The 14736-nt window shown below is 67.7% G+C and overlaps 2 protein-coding genes across 2 annotated transcripts; both read left to right on the top strand.

Annotated features, from left to right (window-relative positions):
- Window positions 1-57: 57 nt before the first annotated feature.
- On the top strand, window positions 58-7024 carry GABARAP (GABA type A receptor-associated protein). Its single transcript, XM_065570433.1, has 4 exons — window positions 58-269; window positions 5530-5608; window positions 6080-6198; window positions 6560-7024. The coding sequence occupies exons 1-4, from the start codon at window positions 180-182 to the stop codon at window positions 6623-6625; spliced, it is 354 nt and encodes a 117-aa protein (XP_065426505.1). The 5' UTR covers window positions 58-179; the 3' UTR covers window positions 6626-7024.
- A 1089-nt stretch (window positions 7025-8113) lies between these two features.
- On the top strand, window positions 8114-14392 carry PHF23 (PHD finger protein 23). The gene is given in 6 exon segments (XM_065570430.1): window positions 8114-8268; window positions 10487-10518; window positions 11125-11217; window positions 12028-12473; window positions 12475-12683; window positions 13936-14392. Coding segments are annotated over 6 exon segments (1020 nt in total). The 5' UTR covers window positions 8114-8246; the 3' UTR covers window positions 14154-14392.
- The last annotated feature ends 344 nt before the right edge of the window (window positions 14393-14736 follow it).

Below are 14736 nucleotides of genomic sequence, written 5' to 3'. Positions count from 1 at the left end.
TACGCCGGCGGCGCAGGGAGCTGACGCAGGGGAGGCGGACGGCGGTTACGCCAGAGGCGCAGGCGGGCGGCGGTTACGCCGGCGGCGCAGGGAGCTGACGCAGAGCGGGCGGGCGGCGGTTACGTCAGTGGCGCAGGCCGGGCGGCGCTTACGCAGGCGGCGCAGGCAGCAGCGCAGCCATGAAGTTCCTGTACAAGGAGGAGCAGCCGTTCGAGCGGCGCCGCTGCGAGGGCGAGAAGATCCGCAAGAAATACCCGGATCGCGTCCCGGTGAGAGCCCGGGAGCCCCCCGGTCCGGTCCGGTCCGGTCCCGCCCCGGACCGGACCCTGCCCCCCCCCCCCCGAAATACCCCGTGAGAGACCCGCCCCCCCCCCCGTCCGGTCCCGCCCCGGACCGGACCCTGCCCCCCCCCCGAAATACCCCGTGAGAGACCCGCCCCCCCCCCCCCGTCCGGTCCCGCCCCGAAATACCCTGTGAGAAACCCGCCCCCCCCCCCCGTCCGGTCCCGCCCCGGACCGGACCCTGCCCCCCCCCCGAAATACCCCGTGAGAGACCCGCCCCCCCCCCCGTCCGGTCCCGCCCCGGACCGGACCCTGCCCCCCCCCGAAATACCCCGTGAGAGACCCGCCCCCCCCCGTCCGGTCCCGCCCCGGACCGGACCCTGCCCCTTGCCCCCCCCCCCCCGCGGCCCCTGGCCTGGGACCCCCCGGAAATACCCGTGAGGGCGGTGGGACGGGTCCCACGTGCGGAAAGGGGGACATGAGAGAGATCCATAAGATCATGGCTGGTTTGGAGAAAGGGACGAAGGAAAAGTTATTTGCTTGTTCCCATAACACGAGAACTGGGGGCCACCCAGTGCAATGAACGGGCAGCAGGTTGAAAGCAAAGAAAAGGAAGTTCTTCTTCGCCCAGCGCACAGTCCACCTGGGGAACTCCTCGCCTGAGGAGGTTGTGAAGGCCAAGACTAGCGGAGGGTTGAAGAGAGAACTGGATAAATTCATGGCGGCTAAGCCCATTAATGGCTATTAGCCAGGCGGGGTAAGGGATGGTGTCCCTAGCCGCTGTTTGGACACCGATCATGGGATCGTTACCTGTTAGGTTCACTCCCTCTGGGGCGCCTGGCATTGGCCACTGTCGGAAGAGGGACCTTTGATCTGACCCAATAGGGCCGTTCTTATGTTGATCCCGCCCCCATGCGGCCCATGGACTGGGACGCCCCGGAAATACCCTGTGAGAGACCTCCCCGCCCCTGTATGACCCACGGACTGAGACCCCCCGTGGAAATATGAGTGAGACAGACCCGGTGTCTTGGGGACCCCCCCCATACCTCCCAGATGCACCTCTCCCAGGGCCAGGACCCTCCTCCCCATAGGAATACCCCTGAGTGAGACCCCAGGATACTCCCTCTGCAGTGGGACACGCATCTTTGACCCCCCCCCCCCAAAAAAATACCCAATCCTGTTCAGAAGCCCCCCACCATGGTATTCCTCACCCTGGGATATTCTCTCACCCATGACCCACCCCAAATACCCAGGCCTGGTCCTATTTAGAGAAACACCCTTGGGGATATTATTCACCCTGTGTTATCTTCACCCCTCGCCTTCTGAGGGGGGAACCCCCCAGAAATACCTAGACTGGGGCCCTCCCTCCCCCATGCGGAAATACCCAGATCGGGTCCTGTTGTGAACCCCCATGTGTGATCCCTGCCATAGGTACGCGTTTGGTTTCCGTTGACACCCCCACTAGGTCCTGTTACCCCAGTAAATGTACCCAGAAATGTGGGGAGGTTGAGACCCTCCTACCATCCTTTACCACCCCCAGCACCGCCATAAAAACTGGGTCTCTGAGTCCCTGCTGTAATGTATCCTCATCCTCCCCCCGCATCAGGCACCCGGGGGGAGATAAATCCATACAAGCAAGAGGGCAGCCCTCCGGGATCCTCGAAAGAGATGCCCACCATCCGTGCATTCCTCCTGCCTTCTCCTGCCGGGACCGTCCCAGCCTCCCTCCTGCCCTCCCCTGCTGGGACCTTCCCGGCCTCCCTCCTGCCCCCTGCCCTCCCGTGCCGGGACCTTCCGTGTCTCCCTCCTGCCCCCTGCCTTCCGCTGCCGGGACCTTTCCTGCCTTCCTCCTGCCCCCTGCCCTCCCGTGCCGGGACCTTTCCTGCCTCCCTCCTGCCCCCTGCCCTCCCCTGCCGGGACCTTTCCTGCCTCCCTCCTGCCCCCTGCCTTCCGCTGCCGGGACCTTTCCTGCCTCCCTCCTGCCCCCTGCCTTCCGCTGCCGGGACCGTCCCAGCCTCCCTCCTGCCCTCCCCTGCTGGGACCTTCCCGGCCTCCCTCCTGCCCCCTGCCCTCCCGTGCCGGGACCTTCCGTGTCTCCCTCCTGTCCCCTGCCTTCCGCTGCCGGGATCTTTCCTGCCTCCCTCCTGCCCCCTGCCCTCCCGTGCTGGGACTGTTCCTGCCTCCCCCCTGCCCTCCCCTGCTGGGACTGTTCCTGCCTCCCTCCTCCCCCCTGCCCTCCCCTGCTGGGACTGTTCCTGCCTCCCCCCTGCCCTCCCCTGCTGGGACCTTCCCGGCCTCCCTCCTGCCTCTTGCCCTCCCCTGCCGGGACCTTTCCTGCCTCCCTCCTGCCCCCTGCCCTCCCGTGCTGGGACTGTTCCTGCCTCCCCCCTGCCCTCCCCTGCTGGGACTGTTCTTGCCTGCCCCCTGCCCTCCCGTGCTGGGACCTTCCCGGCCTCCCTCCTGCCCCCTGCCCTCCCGTGCTGGGACCTTCCCGGCCTCCCTCCTGCCCCCTGCCCTCCCCTGCTGGGACTGTTCCTGCCTCCCTCCTGCCCCCTGCCCTCCCGTGCTGGGACTGTTCCTGCCTCCCTCCTGCCCCCTGCCCTCCCGTGCTGGGACCTTTCCTGCCTTCCTCCTGCCCCCTGCCCTCCCGTGCTGGGACTGTTCCTGCCTCCCCCCTGCCCTCCCCTGCCGGGACCTTCTCTGCCTTCTCCTGCCCCCTGCCCTCCCGTGCTGGGACTGTTCCTGCCTCCCTCCTGCCCCCTGCCCTCCCCTGCTGGGACTGTTCTTGCCTCCCTCCTGCCCTCCCCTGCCGGGACCTTCCCTGCCTTCCCCTGCTGGGACCTTCCCGGCCTCCCCCCTGCCCTCCCCTGCTGGGACCTTCCCGGCCTCCCCCCTGCCCTCCCCTGCCGGGACCTTCCCTGCCTTCTCCTGCCCCGTGCCCTCCCCTGCCGGGACCTTCCCGGCCTCCCTCCTGCCCCGTGCCCTCCCCTGCCGGGACCGTCCCAGCCTCCCTCCTGCCCCCTGCCTTCCGCTGCCGGGACCTTTCCTGCCTCCCTCCTGCCCCCTGCCTTCCGCTGCCGGGACCTTTCCTGCCTTCCTCCTGCCCCCTGCCCTCCCGTGCTGGGACTGTTCCTGCCTCCCTCCTGTCCCCTGCCCTCCCGTGCTGGGACTGTTCCTGCCTCCCTCCTGCCCCCTGCCCTCCCGTGCTGGGACTGTTCCTGCCTCCCTCCTGCCCCCTGCCCTCCCGTGCTGGGACTGTTCCTGCCTCCCCCCTGCCCTCCCCTGCTGGGACCTTCCCGGCCTCCCTCCTGCCCTCCCCTGCCGGGACCTTTCCTGCCTTCCTCCTGCCCCCTGCCTCCCTCCTGCTGGGACTGTTCTTGCCTTCCCCCTGCCCTCCCCTGCCGGGACCTTCCCGGCCTCCCTCCTGCCCCGTGCCCTCCCCAGCCGGGACTGTTCCTGCCTCCCTCCTGCCCCCTGCCTTTCTCCTGCCAGGACCTTCCCTGCCTTCTCCTGCCCTCCCCTTCCCTGTCTTCCTCCTGCCTTCTCCTGCTGTGATCGTCCCTGTGTTCCTCCTGCCCCCTGCCAGGACCTTCCCGGACTCCCTCCTGCCCCCTGCCCTCCCCTGCCGGGACCTTCTCTGCCTTCCTCCTGCCCCCTGCCGGGACCTTCTCTGCCTTCCTCCTGCCCCCTGCTGGGACCTTCTCTGCCTTCCTCCTGCCCCCTGCTGGGACCTTCTCTGCCTTCCTCCTGCCCCCTGCCGGGACCTTTCCGGCCATCCTCCTGCCCCCTGCCGGGACCTTTCTGGCCATCCTCCTGCCCTTCCCTGCCCTTCCCTGCCGGGACCTTTCCTGCCATCCTCCTGCCCCCTGCCCTTCCCTGCCAGGACCTTCCCTGCCTTCCTCCTGCCCTCCCCTTCCCTGCCTTCCTCCTGCCTTCTCCTGCTGTGATCGTCTCTGTGTTCCTCCTGCCCCCTGCCGGGACCTTTCCGGCCATCCTCCTGCCCCCTGCCGGGACCTTTCCGGCCATCCTCCTGCCCTTCCCTGCCCTTCCCTGCCAGGACCTTCCCGGACTCCCTCCTGCCCCCTGCCCTCCCCTGCCGGGACCTTCTCTGCCTTCCTCCTGCCCCCTGCTGGGACCTTCTCTGCCTTCCTCCTGCCCCCTGCTGGGACCTTCTCTGCCTTCCTCCTGCCCCCTGCCGGGACCTTTCCGGCCATCCTCCTGCCCTTCCCTGCCCTTCCCTGCCGGGACCTTTCCTGCCATCCTCCTGCCCCCTGCCCTTCCCTGCCAGGACCTTCCCTGCCTTCCTCCTGCCCTCCCCTTCCCTGCCTTCCTCCTGCCTTCTCCTGCTGTGATCGTCTCTGTGTTCCTCCTGCCCCCTGCCAGGACCTTCCCGGACTCCCTCCTGCCCCCTGCCCTCCCCTGCCGGGACCTTCCCTGCCTTCCTCCTGCCCCCTGCCGGGACCTTTCCGGCCATCCTCCTGCCCCCTGCCCTCCCCTGCCAGGACCTTTCCTGCCATCCTCCTGCCCCCTGCCCTCCCCTGCCGGGACCTTCCTTGCCATCCTCCTGCCCCCTGCCCTTCCCTGCCGGGACCTTTCCTGCCATCCCCCTGCCCTCCCCTGCCGGGACTTTCCCGGCCTCCCTCCTGCCCCCTGCCGGGACTGTTCCTGCTTTACTCTTGCCCCCTGCCCTCCCCTACCGGGACCTTTACCTGCCTTCCCCCTGCCCTCCCCTGCCAGGACCTTCCCTGCCCTCCTCCTGCCCCCTGCCTTCTCCTGCCGGGACCTTTCCCTGCCTTCCTCCTGCCCCCTGCCGGGACCTTCCCTGCCTTCCTCCTGTCCCTGCCCTCCCCTGCCTGGACCTTCCCTGCCTTCCTCCTGCCCTCCCCTGCCGGGTCCTTCCCGGCCTCCCTCCTGCCCCCTGCCCTCCCTTGCCAGGACCTTCGCTGCCCCCTGCCCTCCCCTTCTCTGTCTTCCTCCTGGCCCTGCCCTCCCCTGCTGGGACCTTCTCTGGGGGCGGGTTGGACCACAGTGTGTGTGTGTTTGGGGGGGTGGTCAGGTTGGACCACAGTGTGTGTTTGTTTTGTGGGGGTGTTCGGGTTGGACTGCTGGGCAGATCCATCCCAGCCCCTCCCACTGCCCCCTGGCTTGAGCTATTCCACCCTCCCCCGCCCATGGGGCTGTACTTCCAGCCCCCCAAGTTCCTGGGGGGGCACCCAGCTGATCCCCGTGTCTCCTCCCTCCCCCGCAGGTGATTGTGGAGAAAGCCCCCAAAGCCCGGATAGGAGACCTGGACAAGAAGAAATACCTGGTCCCATCAGACCTCACCGGTCAGTGCTGCCGCACCCCCCCAGGGGGCACCGTGCTGCTGGGAGAGTCACGGGGGTGGGGGGCAGATCCAGCGGGGGGAAGGGGGCTCTTGGGGGGCTGTATCTGGGAACTGGCGTCATGGGGCGCAATGAGGGGAGCAGATGGAGGGGGAAGCCGAGGTGGTCTCAGTGGGGGTGGGCAGATGAAGGGGGTGTGATTTGAAGGGACAGGTTGGGTTTTTGGGGGGCGTGGAGGAGGGGTACTGGGTAGCCTCTCCAACGGCTGGAAGTGGGGCTAGATAAACCAGGGTGTGCCCCATAGGGGGAATCCCCGCAACTCAGTGCTGTGGGGGCGGGGGGGGGGGAGGGATGTCCCAGAAGGGCCCTTGGAGGGGGGAGGAGAGTGGGGGGTGGAGTGTATGGTTGTGGGAGGGTATTGGGGAGGGTGCCCCCACTCTCCCATCCTGATCCCCCACCTTTCCCCATCCCCAGTCGGACAGTTCTACTTCCTGATCCGGAAGCGAATCCACCTAAGGGCCGAGGATGCCTTGTTCTTCTTCGTCAACAATGTCATCCCCCCAACCAGCGCCACCATGGGCCAGCTGTACCAGGTAGGGTGCAAGAGTGCGCTGTGGGGCAGGGAGTGGGGCGGGGGGCTCAGCAGGGGGCGTTCTCCCTTGGCGGGTATGCCTGGCCCCAGAGCGGCGCTCGGGGGCAGTGTGGGGCAAGGAGCAGGGTGGGGGGCTCAGCAGGGGGCGCTCTCCCCTGGCAGGCGGGGCTGGTCCCTGGGCGGTGCTAGGGGGCGCTATGGGGCAGGGAGCAGGGCGGGGGGCTCAGCAGGGGGCGCTCTCCCCTGGCAGGCGGGGCGGGCCCCAGGGCGGTGCTAGGGGGCGCTGTGGGGCAGGGGGTCAGCAGGGGGTGCTCTCCCTGGTAATGACCCCCCCCCTTTTTTTCCCACCCCCACCCCGGCAGGAGCACCACGAGGAAGACTTCTTCCTGTACATCGCTTACAGCGACGAGAGCGTCTATGGCATGTGAGGCGCCGCGCTCTGCCCCGCCACCGGGGGGCGCCCCCTCCCTGAAGGGACCTGCACTTTCTCCTTTTGTTGGTTGATCTCCTTGATAAGAGCCTTTCTCCTCCCCAGGGTGGGGGTGCGAGGATGGGGGGGCACCCCTCCCCATGACCCCCCCCCATCTGCCTAATTAAATCCTCCCCATGTAACCACCCCTCCCTGCTGTGCCTGGGCTTCCTTGGCTAATCTCTGATTTCCTGCCATGAAGGGTTTTTCAACCCCCCCGCATCCTCCCACCTCCAAATCGCCGGCTCCTCGTGTCACCCAGCAGGGCCCCGAGCTGCCACCAGGGGCCCCCGTCAGCGCTTGTAACATGGGGTGTATGCGGGGGGGGGGGGGCATAATAAAATGAGAAGGAAAACGCTGAGCCTTGTGGGGTGTTATTTCTGCTGGGGGGGTGGGGGGGAGAAGGACAGTGTGTAGGGAGCAGGGTGAGTTGGCTGCCGTGTGAGGGGATCATGGGGGGGCAGGAAGAGACACTCCCCCCTTGGAAGGGGTCATAGGCAAGAGGGGTTGTGGGTCCCTCGGGAATCAGGGAGAGAACCCAGGAGTCCTGGCTCCCAACCCCCCTGCTCTGATCCACCAGCCCCCGCTCCCCTCCCAGAGCCGGGGAGAGAACCCAGGAGTCCTGGCGCCTAGCCCCCCCTGCTCTAACCCACCAGCCCCCGCTCCCCTCCCAGAGCCAGGGAGAGAACCCAGGAGTCCTGGCGCCCAGCCCCCCCTGCTCTAACCCACCAGCCCCCGCTCCCCTCCCAGAGCCAGGGAGAGAACCCAGGCGTCCTGGCGCCCAGCCCCCCCTGCTCTAACCCACCAGCCCCCGCTCCCCTCCCAGAGCCGGGGAGAGAACCCAGGCGTCCTGGCTCCCAGCCCCCCTGTTCTAACCCACCAGCCCCCACTCCCCTCCTAGAGCCGGGGAGAGAACCCAGGAGTCCTGGCTCCCAGCCCCCCTGCTCTGATCCACTAGCCCCCACTCCCCTCCCAGAGCCGGGGAAAGAACCCAGGAGTCCTGGCTCCCAGCCCCCCTGCTCTAACCCACCAGCCCCCACTCCCCTCCTAGAGCCGGGGAGAGAACCCAACAGTCCCCCACCTCCCAACTCTCTAGGGAGAGGTTGGGCGGGGCCTCCTTCGTGGTGACAGGTTGCCTCTGGCCAATCAGCGCCCTGCATGGCCAGTAGGCGGGGTCACAGCCAACAGGCGCTTTCCGGCCGGGGCATAGCTCCGCAGGCCTACAGCTCCCAGCGCCCTCCGGGTAGGAAGTCCCGCCCCACGCCGGAAGTAGAGTCGTCGCGCCGCTATCCGGGGCTGGGGGGACTCCATCTCCCAGCGTGCCCGGCTGGGGCGGAGGAGCGAGCGCGCCGTCGCGGCGCGGTGGCTGCCGGGAGTTGGAGTCCCGAGCCGGCCGCGTGCGGGCGGGGGCAGCGGGCCCGCGGACTCCATCTCCCGGGGTGCAGCGCGGCGGCGGGGCCGCCGGGCGCGGCGGGGGGAGCAAAGGGGGCGGCCGGGCGGGGCGGGGAGCGGAGTCGGGCGGCACCGGACGGAGGGAGAGAGCGGCCCGGGGTGCGAGCCCCGCGCGGGGCGGCGAGGCCATGGCGGAGCCCAGCCCGGAAGGTGCGGCGCGGGGGGAAGCGCCCCGGGGGGAGTTGGGGGGCACAGCGGGGCCGGGGGAGACCAACAGTGTGTGGGGAGGGGGAGATCGGAGCTGGGGGGCCTGTGTGGCGGTGGGGGAGACCAGCTGGAGGGGGAGTAGGGGGGGACTGGCCCTGGGGAGGGGGGGAGCTGGAGGTGATCTGGGGGATTGGGGGGCACAGTGTGGGGGACTGGCCCTGGGGAGGGGAGCCGGGAGAAGGGGATCTGGGGGGCACAGTGTGTGTGGGGGAGCCCGGAGTTTTGGGGGGGAGAGGAGAGATGGGAGTGGGGGAGATCTGCCTTGGGAAGGGGGGCCGGGAGCTGGGGGGGCAAGGGGCACAGTAGGTGGGCCGGGAGAGGGGGAGCTGGAGGAGATCTGGGGGGCACAGTGTGGCGGGGGAGACTGGCCCTGGGGAGGGGGAGCTGGAGGAGATCTGGGGGGCACAGTGTGGCGGGGGAGACTGGGGAGGGGGAGCTGGAGGAGATCGGGGGGCAGAGTGGGGGGGAGCCCGGAGCTGGGAGGGCGGCAAGAGGCGAACTGGGGGTGGGGGAGAGACTGGCCCTGGGGGGGCCGGGAGGAGGCAGGAGGGGGGAGCTGAGGTGGCGTGTGTGTGTGTATTGGGGGTGCACAGCGGTGGAGGGGGGCAGGGGCTGAGGACGGGGTGGGGGCTCGAGGGAGCATGGCGGTGTGGACTGGGGGATAGGAGCCAAGGGGGTGGGGGGAGAGGAGCGAGACCGGTGTTGGGGGACAGGATCGCGGGGGGGGGGCGACTCGGAGGAGCTGGGGGAGGGGGGACGGGTGCTGCGGGAGAGCTGACTGTCGGGGGGGGGAGAAATTGGGGGGCTGTACGGAACTGAGTGGGGGGAGGCTAGAAGGAGCAGGGAGGAAGGTGGGACTGGCGGGGGGGGAGGGGTTGGGGGCCAGGATATGGGGAGGGAGAAGCTGGGGGGGGGGCTGGCAGGAGGAGAAGGGAGGAGCTTGAAGCGGGCGGGGGGGGCAGAACGGAGAAGCTGGAGGAACCGGGGTGAAGGGGGGGGAGAAACACGAGAGGGAAACCATGGCGAAAACCTCTGCTGGGAGGGGGGAGCTGGAGACTTGGTGTGTGTGTGTCGGGGGGGGGGGGCTGGAGAGCGGGTCCCAGAGCTGTGGGGGTTAAGAGGCTGGGGGGGAGGGGAAAGCTGGGGGGTAGGAGGTACGGGGGTGCTGCCCAGAGGGGAAGGGACAGCTGGAGTTGCAGGGGCAGACAGGGTGGGGGGAGGCTGGGGGGAGGGGCAGCTGTGGGGGGAGCCGGAGGGGGTGTGTGTGTGGTGGAATATTAACCATGGAGCCGAGCCGGGGTGGGGGCTGGGAAGCCGGGGAGCTGGGGGGGGGCGCAGGGAGCCGGGACTGTGAAGGGGGGGCCACAGAAGCAGGGAGATGGGGCTGGAGGGTGCTAGGGAGCAGTGGGGGGGTTGGTTGGTGGCAGGGGGGAGGGGAGGAGCTGTCAGTGAGGGTGGGGCAGCTGAGTGGGGGGAGGAGCTGGCAGTGGAAGGGGGTGGAGGGAGCTGGGAGGGGGCAGTACCAGTGGAGTGGAGGGGGGGGGGGAAGCGGCTCAAGGAGCTGGAGGGGGAGGAACCTGGGGAAGGTCGGGGGCGGGGGGGGGAACCAGGCCACGCCCTGAGGTCCTGGCTGGGGAGGGGGGAGGGGTAGGTTCCTCTCCCTAGGGACATCGTCTCTGCGCCCCCCCCACCAGGTCTCTACCTGGGGGCCTGGTGAGGAAGAAGTGGGGGGGGGGTGGGCTGGGGAGGCTGGTGGGGGTCTCTCTGCTGGGGGATTGGGATCTCGGGGGAAGGTCTCTTTCGCAGGGGGCTGAGGTGGGCGTGTCCCTGGGTGGGGAGAGGGGTGGGGTCTCTCCCCAGGAGAGTTGGGGGGACAGGGTTTTGCATTGTGTGTGGGGGGGGGGAAATTGGGGTCAGTGGCTCCCGGGGTGGGGAATGGAGTGTGAGGACACATGAGGGGTTGTGTGTATTGGAGGGGGGGGGGGGGGGGGGGGGATAAAGGACCCGCCCCCCAAGTGTGGGGTGATAGGATCCCAGACACTGGGGGCGGGGGTGAGAGGGGGTGAAAGGGGCAGGGAAAGAAGGCTGTAGACCCCACACTTATTAGGGGGAAGGGGTGAGAACCCCCCCAAACTTACCGGCCCCCCCCTTTATTTTCCAGATCCACCCCCAAACCTCAAAGCGGAGACGCAGGTGAGTCCGGGCACTTCCCTGTCCCCCACACTGGGGTCGCACATGAGGGTGGGGGGACCGAGGCCCCCTCCTTGCCTGAGGCCCCGCCCCCCTCCCTCTTTGGGCGTGGCTTTGGGGTGGGGGTGGGGTGGCCCTGGGGGTTGGGGAGGTCCCTGTGATGGGATGTGGTTGCAACAGAATACACACTTGGGCATGTGGCCGCTGCAGCCCTGGGCACCTGACCGCTCCCGGAGCTGGGGGGGCAGGAGAACCCAGGAATTCTGGCTCCCAGGACCCCCTGCTCTAACCCGACAGCCCCCACTCCCCTCCCAGAGCCAGGGAGAGAACCCAGGAGTCCTGGCTCCCAGGACCCCCTGCTCTAACCCACCAGCCCCCACTCCCGTCCTGGAGCCGGGGGGCAGGAGAACCTAGGACTCTCAGGGTCTAGTGTTTAGGGAGTTGGGGGGACTGGGAGCCAGGACACCTGGGTTGTCTCCCTGGTTTGGCCTTGCTGTGTGACCGGCATCTCGGGGTGCGATTAACCCCTGTGAGTCCCTGACGCAAGGGCAGGGGGGGCAGCGCTGGGGGGGCAGCGCTTAATTCCCCCTAACGCGTCTCTGTTCTCAGCCCCCCGAGAAGCGGCGGCGAACCATCGAGGACTTCAACAAATTCTGCAGCTTTGTCCTGGCCTATGCCGGCTACATCCCATCCACCAAGGAGGTGAGCGACACCCTTAGGCCCTAGGGGCCTGTCCCCTCTGGCTCCCATCCGGCCCCAGGGCGGGGACTGGCTGGCTCAGTGGGGCGGGGAATGGGGCAGGGGCCTGTCCCCTCTAGGGGGCGCTGGCTCCCATCCGGCCCCAGAGTGGCGACTGGCTCGCTCAGGGGGACGGGGAATGGGGCAGGGGCCTGTCCCCTCCAGGGGGCGCCAGCTCGGGGTGGGGAATGGGCTGGTGCCAGGGGTACTCCAATTCCCAGTCCTATGGTGATCTACTACATGTCCCAGCAGGCCCTTCTGGGAGGCCCCCCCAGAGAACAGGATTCTGGGATATGTAGGTTTTTCCATAGGCCCCTGCCTTGTTTTCTGGGCTAGGAAAACTACAGATCCCAGCATGCCTTGCAGCCCAGCCATTTAGCTAAGAGGCTGGAGCAGGGAACCGTGGGAGCTGTAGTGTTGTCAGCCGGGCTGCCTAGAGGACATGTCCGCACAGGCGGGGCTTGCCAGCAGCATTGCATGGTGGGACATGTAGTCTCTCCGGCAGCCCTGCACAAATGCAGAGATGTACCCATCCCAGTTGGCTGGGAATGGTGCATGCTGGGAAGCGTCTTTCCCTCTGCAAGGCACCTGGGACCCAATGCATGCTGGGAGAGTGGGCAGCACCCTCTCCTGACCCGGGCCGCACTGCATGTTGGGAAGACAGCCAACATTCACCCCCCGGCATGCTAGGCGGGTGGCCTGGGGACCACTCCATGGGCTGGCCTCCGCTTCTCCCTGCCGCCCCCTCCCTAATCTGCATCCCGCCCCAACCAGGAGAGCGACTGGACCCCTTCGGGCTCCAGCTCCCCCCTGCGCCCGGAGAGCGTGGCGGACAGCGACGGTTGGGAGTCAACCCACTCGGACCTGCACACCATTGAGACCTTCGTCAAGAAGGCCAAGTCCTCCAAGAAGAAGGCCTTCCGCCGCCTGAAGGCGGACAGCTCCCTGCTGGAGAAGATGAAGCTCAAGGACTCCCTCTTCGACCTGGATCCGGCTGGCCGGCAGCCGCCGGCACCCCGGGCCGGCCCGCCGGGGGACAAGAAGAAGGAGAAGCGGTGCCGGCGGGCGGGGGCGGCCCCTGAGGCGGCCCGGCGCGGCCGGGGGGACTCGGCGGGCGAGAAACGCTCGCGCATCAAAAAGAGCAAGAAGCGGAAGTTGAAAAAGGCCGAGAAGAAGCTCAAGGCCTCCCTGAGCGAGACAGACTCGGAGGAGGAGGGGGTGGGGGGGGGCGGCGGCGGCACCGGGCCGGGGTGGGGAGGAGGAGGCCCCCTCCCCGGAGGAGCTGCTGCCAGAGGGCGGCTTCCCGGAGCCCAAACTGGGGGGCGGGGAGGGCAAGGAATGCGGCAGCACCGAGACCAGCCAGGACGGCGACGGCAGCTCCAGCGAGGGGGAGATGCGGGTCATGGACGAGGATATCATGGTCGAGTCAGGTGAGGGGGCCGGGGCCGCCGGGCCTGTTCTCACGGGGCTGTGGGGCCAGGCGCTGCGGGGCGTGCTGGGACGGCGGGAGGGGAAGGCGTGGTGACGGGGTGGGAGGTGGCCGGCCAAAACTTTGCTCCACTGCAGGGTGGTGCTGGGAATGCAACCCAGGAGTCCTGGCTCCTCGACCCCCTGCTCTAACCCACCAGCCCCCACTCCCCTCCCAGCGCTGGGGAGAGAACCCAGGAGTCCTGGCTCCCAGCCCCCCCGCTCTAACCCACCAGCCCCCACTCCCCTCCCAGCGCTGGGGAGAGAACCCAGGAGTCCTGGCTCCCTGGCCCTCCTGCTCTAACCCAGCAGCCCGCACTCCCCTCCCAGAGCCGGGGAGAGAACCCAGGAGTCCTGGCTCCCTGGCCCCCCTGCTCTAACGCACAAGCCCCCACTCCCCATTCTCATGACTGTATAGACACTCTCGTCCCGCACGAGCCACTGGGCTCGGGGTGGAGCGGGTTGAAGCGAACCGGCCAGGGACAGACAGACAGGGGAAGACGACACAAATGGCTTGATGTTTTGGGGCCGTTAGCGTCAAGAGAGACCAGCTGAAGAGATCAGAATCTAACTGGATGCTGGAAGTGGCGGTCTCCTGTCCTTCCCGATGGGGAAACCGAGGCACGGATTGTGGCAGGGATCTGCAGCAGGCCTGGGAATTGAACCCAGGGGTCCCGAATCCAAGCCCACTGCCGTCTTTTGAGTAGTTAAAGAAAAAAAAAAAGGGTGTGTTCAGCCCTCCCGTCTTCCCATCATCTGGCAGACGATACCTGATTCTCTCTACTCCCCCTCCAGAGCCGGGGCTAGGAGCCAGGAATCCCGGCTCCTGGTCTGTCTTTGTGTGGCACATTGGGTTGGAGGGGGCGGCTCCCAGCCCCCCCCCCCACTCTAACCACCAGCCAGGGGTGCCAGACACATTGGCGGGGGACGGGGACCTGGGGCTGGAGTTAGTCATGCCCTGGGGGCAGGGGGAGCTGTGATGCCGATGGGTCGGGGCTAGGGGAGCTGTTCCTAATGGGGGGTGAAGGGGTGTGGCTGGGGGAGCTGTGTTCTTAATGGGATGGGGCTAGGGGAGCTGTTTCCCCAATGGGGCGGGGCTAATGTAGGTCTGGGGGTGAGTGGCGGGGCTAGGGGAGCTGTGATCCCAATGGGGCGGGGCTGCAGGAGCTCTGATGCCCCTAGAGCCCTGACCCCCGGCTTGTCCCTGCCCCACAGGGGACGACTCATGGGACCTGATCACCTGCTACTGCCAGAAGCCCTTCGCCGGGCGGCCCATGATCGAGTGCAACCAGTGCGGCACCTGGATCCACCTCTCCTGCGCCAAGATCAAAAAGACCAACGTCCCGGACATCTTCTACTGCCAGAAGTGCAAAGAGGGGGCCCGCAAGGCCGCTGCCGCTGTGCCGGCCCCCCGGGGCGGGGGGGAGCCCTAGAGACTGGGCCCCGCCCCCCCACCCAGCTGGACTGTCCTCCCCCCCAGTCCCCCGAATTGCCCTGAGCAGAGAGGAGATTCGCCCCCACATCTGTGTGCTCATGTTGCCCCCCCCGGCTGATGGGAGGGGGGAAGTGAAACTGAGCGGCTGCTCTTTCCAGCCCCAGCGGATGGGGGGGGGGAATTGGGGGTGCTCCCCCCACCCCCGCTTCCTGGCTGTAAATATAGAAGGAAAGTGGAGGGGTTTATTTTGTGTGGTTTTTTTTTTTTTAAACTTCCCCTTCTCCCCCCCACCCCGGTTTCCTTTTTAAAATGGAGACTTTACTACTGCCCCCCCCCACCCCAGTAGGTGGCGGAAGTGGGGTGCAGCGGGTGTGTGTGAATCAAAGAAAGGGGGATGTTTGGTCAAGTTCCCACCAAAGGACCTGTTTTTGGGCTGCGCTGGTCGGTTCGAAAGATGCCCTCGCCGGCCCCCCCACCAAAGCGGCGAGGGGGGGGCCCTGCTGGCAGTTGGGTGGGGCTGAGAAGCAGTGGGAGGGTGCTCTGAGAGTCTCCGAAAAGACGGGCGCAGATTGAAGAGCGCG

This window comes from Chrysemys picta, chromosome 16 (assembly GCF_011386835.1).
Source record: "Chrysemys picta bellii isolate R12L10 chromosome 16, ASM1138683v2, whole genome shotgun sequence".
Taxonomy (NCBI): Eukaryota; Metazoa; Chordata; order Testudines; family Emydidae; genus Chrysemys; species Chrysemys picta.
This window is presented reverse-complemented; position numbering and strand designations above follow the sequence as displayed.

Coding starts and splice junctions, on each gene's coding strand:
- GABARAP (XM_065570433.1), top strand. CDS start 180: ATGAAGTTCCTGTACAAGGAGGAGCAGCCGTTCGAGCGGCGCCGCTGC. Junction 270..5,529: donor AATACCCGGATCGCGTCCCG/GTGAGAGCCCGG, acceptor CCTCCCCCGCAG/GTGATTGTGGAGAAAGCCCC. Junction 5,609..6,079: donor GGTCCCATCAGACCTCACCG/GTCAGTGCTGCC, acceptor CCCCATCCCCAG/TCGGACAGTTCTACTTCCTG.